The sequence below is a fragment of the Chaetura pelagica genome, unplaced genomic scaffold (genome assembly GCF_000747805.2).
Source record: "Chaetura pelagica isolate M959 unplaced genomic scaffold, ChaPel_1.0 scaffold232, whole genome shotgun sequence".
NCBI lineage: Eukaryota > Metazoa > Chordata > Aves > Apodiformes > Apodidae > Chaetura > Chaetura pelagica.
This window is the reverse complement of record NW_009952441.1, coordinates 40,705-46,150: the sequence shown is the minus strand read 5'-3', so window position 1 is coordinate 46,150 and position 5,446 is coordinate 40,705. Positions and strand designations below refer to the sequence as shown.

At 54.0% G+C, this 5,446-nt stretch overlaps 1 protein-coding gene across 1 annotated transcript in view; it reads right to left on the bottom strand.

The window, feature by feature from the left end:
- Positions 1–877: 877 nt before the first annotated feature.
- Positions 878–5,446, bottom strand: part of ZC3H18 (zinc finger CCCH-type containing 18) — a gene marked incomplete at its 5' end in the record, with an annotated part of 43,205 nt that continues 38,636 nt past the window's right edge. Inside the window, 3 exons of the mRNA XM_010008442.1 lie at positions 878–1,076; positions 2,347–2,443; positions 4,402–4,498. Of these exons, the coding sequence (XP_010006744.1) occupies positions 878–1,076; positions 2,347–2,443; positions 4,402–4,498 (393 nt within the window). The remainder of the gene's footprint in view (positions 1,077–2,346; positions 2,444–4,401; positions 4,499–5,446) is intronic.

Below are 5,446 nucleotides of genomic sequence, written 5' to 3'. Positions count from 1 at the left end.
CTAAAAACAATCTGCTGCTTAAAATAAAAGACAGGTCATTTTCCCAATCAGACTTTAGTCAAGAATATATATATATTTTTGTTCCTGGGGTGGGAGGGCAGGGAGGTGATGTTGCCAGTAGTTCACAGCAGTTTTCGGCTCTCTCGTTACACAGTATCTAGAAACTGCATCGCTGGAGACACTCAACACACAGCAGGGCTAACTAGGAGAATACAACTCAAGGCGAGCAAAGAGGAGAGAGGGCAGAGAGAAAGAAGAGGAGCAGTGAGAGCATCCGACAGGGCTGGAGTCCTCTGTGCAGAATTTACATGGAACCAGGGAGGGGGGCAGAGCCCGGGGCTGGCCCCTCAGGAGCCAGAGCAGGTCCTGCCAGCTGCCTCAGCTGACCAAACTTCCCAGATTCTGGTTGTTATTATTATTAATCTTTTTTCCTGCGTGTTTTTTTTTATTGTGTGTGTGGTTTTGGGTTTGTTTTTTTTTTTGTTCCATTTTGTTTTGCTTGTTTTTTAAAAAGAACCGCAGCCGAAATAAGACAGAACTGCAAAATCCCAAAGGGGCTGCTTTTACACTATTATAAAAACACCAAGAGTCACGCAGGGCAGGCCAGAGCAGGTCCTGCCAGCTGCCTCAGCTGACCAAACTTCCCAGATTCTGGTTATTATTATTATTAATCTTTTTTCCTGCGTGTTTTTTTTTATTGTGTGTGTGGTTTTGGGTTTGTTTTTTTTTTTTGTTCCATTTTGTTTTGCTTGTTTTTTAAAAAGAACCGCAGCCGAAATAAGACAGAACTGCAAAATCCCAAAGGGGCTGCTTTTACACTATTTATAAAAACACCAAGAGTCACGCAGGGCAGGGCGGGGGCTCCACGCCCTCCCCACTATACTTTTCCCGGGATCTTGGCCCTCTTGCGAGCGATGGCATCTTCCACTGCCTTCAGCTGCTTCAGGAGCTCCTCCCGGCGGGACAGGGTGCTGGACTTGCCCGCCTTGGCACCCGCGGCGCCCGGCTCGGCCGCTTTGCCCGGCACGCTCGTGACTTTGCTGGAGCTCTTGGACTGAGGGGAGAGCTGGCGCTTCCTGGTGGGGAGAGACAGGAGGAGGGTGGTGAGAGGCTGTTCAACATCACAACAAACCCATTCTGCTGGAAAAAGGCCTTCTGAGAACGGGCAGCAGATCCCTGGGGATGCACAGGACCTTGCGGAGACACCGGCGTGACCCAAACCACCCCGAGCAGATGGAAACAAGACACAGACCAATGGTGTGGCTGTCCCAGAGAACCTCAACGTGTCCTTAACCACCCCCGTGCTTGGGCACTGGGCAGGTCGGACCCACCGTGTGACACTGCCAACCCAAACAGCAGAAGAGGATCAAGAATGAAGGATGTGGTCAACACCAGTCTGAAAAGGCTGAGGTTGCTCTACACTGCTAGAAGACAGGACCTCAGGGCCTGAAGAGGACAAGGCTCTGGCAACCAGGGCTAGGTTTTGGTTTCAGAAGGTTCTGATCCATGGAAATTGAGACCTGCTCAGACCTGCTGGGAACAGGGGATGACACAGGTCCTGCTGGCTGAGGGATGCAGGACAGGGCTGTGTCTGTCTGCTCAGAGATCCTTAGACATGATACCAGAGACATGGCCAGCAGCACTGGCTGGCTGCAGGCAAGGAGGACCAAGGAAGCTGTAGGTGTTCCCCAGAAGGAGCTCCACAATCCTTTAGCCAAAGGGCTCCAAGCACAGGCAGCCCAAGGCCCCTGGAGCCACACATCCTGTTCTGCAGTGGGATATTTCAGGCAGAGCTGCAGGTACAGACTAGCAAGAAATGGGATGTGAGCTGGTCACCTGTCACCAGAGGGGACGGAGAAGCACAAAGGCAGGGCTAGTCACCATTCAGGGGCACACTTTAACATCTCAAGGCAGCCAAGTGAGCAGCTGAGGGTGTGCCAGGCTATGAAGAAAGGGAACTGGGGACAGGAGGAGCAGGACAAGGAGCTGTGCTTCCTTGCTCCTTGGCACGACGCGGCACCAGCGAGAGGCAGAGGTGCTGGCACCACTGAGCTTGCACCTAACCCAGTTGGCTCCTCTTGCTGGGATTGACCTCCAGAAAACCCCCAGGCTCCTGCTCGTTCCTGAGCTGGAACGGCTCAGCCAGTGGCTTCCGTGTGAACCCCTGAGCACCTCTGGCTCCTGCCCAGGAATCTGTGCGTCCTTCCTCACCCTCTGCCTCCATGGCAACTGCAAACTATGGCCAGAGAGCCTCAGAGCTGCCCCAAGAGGAGAGACTGAACCACTGGAGAAGCATGAGCCCCAGCCTGGCCCAGAAGAGACCCAGGAGAAGGAGCAAGCACTGACCTGTCTGCCTGTGCAGGGGAAGGTTTCAGGTTCTGGCCCCTCTGTCGCTCCTGCTTGGGTGAGGAGAGTCTCCCGGTCGCCTTCCTGTCGCGGGCACCTGTTGGGAATTGAAAAGGTGAGATGTTCTCCCTGGTCACAAAGGTACTGGTCTTGCCACCCTGCCTGCAGTGTCAGGATGCTGCAGATCATGCCACCAAAAGTCCAAGCAGCCAGGAGAGGAACCTACTGTTGTGCACCCCCATCCTCAGGGGGAGCAGCAGAGCTAGCCAAGGCTGCACCCACAGTCAGTGGAACAGAACATGGCCTGGAGGAGATGCCCTGGCCCTCTTCTCACCCTGTGGCTGCTGGAACAAGGCTTCTCCATCACACTTTTAGGCCTGCAATGCTGCAGGGCAGAACCGGCTCTCAGGGACTACCTCAGTGCTCCATGATTCCCAGCCAGTTTATGCACAACAGGCACAGCAGCACCTGAGCTGGCCAGACAACCAGGTGTTCCTGCTCAAAGGATACTGGGTGACTGCAGCTCTGCTACTTTCCAAGCCACCTGGGGTCAATCCATGGGCAACGTCTCCCTTGCATTTGTCCAGCAGGAACTGAACCCACATGCCCTAAGCAGAGCTGCTCTGGGGTCTTGCTGGAAGGGGGAAGGCCACTGGGATCCTGCAGCAGCATCATCCTGCTTTGCTGCAGTGGGTTTCCCAGCTTCTGCTACCCCAGCACATGGAGAGGCAACTATAACTGCAGAACCCATCACAGCAAGGTCACAGAATGGGGAAGAGAGACTTAGGACACAAAACTCCACCAGCTTTGTGCTGGGACACGGGGAAACAGGCAGCATGCTGGAGGGTTCCTCTTGCTCAGTCTCAGTTCAATCAAGGATATGTTTGCCTCTGGGAGGTGAGGCTGAGCTGCCTCCAGGGCTTGTGCCCCATTTGCTACTGCTTAAAAATGCTTTATAATGTACAGAAAACAAATAAAGTATACAATTACATCTGTGTATCTATAAAATCAGCACAGTTTGCTAGGCCAGCCCATTCATTTCTCTGCAGCTCAGCAGCAGTTGTGAACTAGATCCCAGTGACCTTCAACCTCACCCAGCCCCTTCCATGCTGCCTTTGCAGGAGTTGAATGCAACCAGGCTATTAGCACAGACATTTTTCTTTCTGGCTGGCACCCAGAGTCAACAAGATACACCTACAGCCCAGACAACATGGGGAAAACAACATCACGTGTCCATACCGGCTTGTACGTCAAAACCAGGCACCTCTGGCTGCTGACTCCCCACACTTTGTTTCTCAGCAGAGGCTGGAGTGTGGCATTTAGGTCCCTCTCCACGTGGCCTGTTCGCTCTGTTTTCTGAGGTGCTCAGACTGCTGCTGAGGATTGGGGCAGAGAGCACTTGGAAAAGCTCATGTCCTTCTAAACATCGGGGCGGATCTGATTGTGTCACAGGCAAGTGGGGAAATAGTCTCATTTCACAGGATGGGTGATCCAGCCAATTATTGCATCCATTCCAACCCGTGTGCCCTTTCCAAGCACTGCCACCAGCCTGCCTGTCAGGAGTGATCCATTGAAATGCAAGGCAGGGAAGACCTTGTGGTAGTGAGGGAAAACCCTATGACTTCTACAGCCACATCCAACATGACTAGAGAACAGGAGGCCACTGCACCCACAGAGACAAGCACGCTGTGTCTTCCAAGTGAGAGCTGCTGTGGGGTTTGTTTTGCAGTGCCTTACACAGACATGGCGGAGCCGAGGCACTCGCAACGCGCTCCACAAGACAGCTGGGCAAGGACCTCACCTCGCTTACTTCACACACCAGTGTCTCACCTCCACTGTGTTTTTTTGCAGCAGGACAGCTAATAATGCTGCCTTATCTGCTGGCAATCGCACACGCTGAGGTTTTGGAAGGACACATGCCTGCAATTAACCTCTGCCATGAGTGGACTCTTGCAGCAGAGACTTTCCCGGGACATTTGTCACTGGAGAACCACCTCGAGCAGCAGAGCAGGAAGCCAGCCAGGCCAGGAGCCCCTGGGATGGCTGATGTCTCACCTCTGTCAGGAGACAGGTTGGCCCGTTTGGTTGGAGGAGAGGTCGGCCTGTCTTTGTCTGCTGGCTCATATCTCTTCCTGCTTCCTTTGTCAGCTGCCTGAAATGGAATTACAACAGACAACGGAGCTGAGCGGCCACTTCCCTCTCTGGGGGGGGAAGCAGGCAGAGATATTTCCTGTGATGGGTGCCCGTGAGACTCTGGCTCACTCATACCAGCACAGCTCCCATTAAACTCTTTGTGCATACCTGTCCCAGCCATCACCAGCACCATGTAATTCCCCTACCACCGAGGGCAAACAGCAACATCCTGCACCGTGTTCCATGGCTGTTTTCATATTGGCCAGAAGCAGGAAAAACCCCAGCATTTTGTAGAGAGTTTTGTGTTTGTTTTTTTTTTGTTTGTTTTGTTTTGGCAGCACCAAAGACAGCAAATGTCAGGGAGGCACGTGGAGCTGTGCTTTCCTCCAGAATCCAACCGTGCCAGCCAGTGGTTATGTGTAATTGCACACTCCTCCCCAAGGAACATGCTTCAGGGACCTGATAAAGGCTCCTGACGTCACAGCACAGGGAAGTAGAGAAAACTGTGGCCTCAGACAGCCATGGGGAATTTGGACCATCAGGAAAGAAAACCAAAGGAATGCTTCAAAACCAGGAACCTATACCCATGGGACTGGGATGAACACCTTGCCCTGGCACAAAACCCCATGAGGCCAAACTCTCCCAGAGGAGCTGGATTCCAGCCTCAGCCGAAGGCGCCGAGCGGGGCATCGGGCTGAGCCGTAAGGGGGGACAAACCAGCACCCCTGTGGAAAGCACGGCTGCTGGCGGGCACCCCGGAGAGGGGATGGCCACTTTTACCTCCTGACTCAGGGAATGACTCGTCAGCAGGTCGCCAGGGAGCGGGCAGTGGGAGGAGAGCCGGCTGGGAAGCGTGTGGGGAGCACACTTCCAGGGAGCACGCTTCCCGCGGGCACGGCCCGAGCGCGCGTGGGACTTTGCTGCGCCGGCTGCAGCCTTCGAGAAAGCGGGAAGAGCCCTTGAAGCT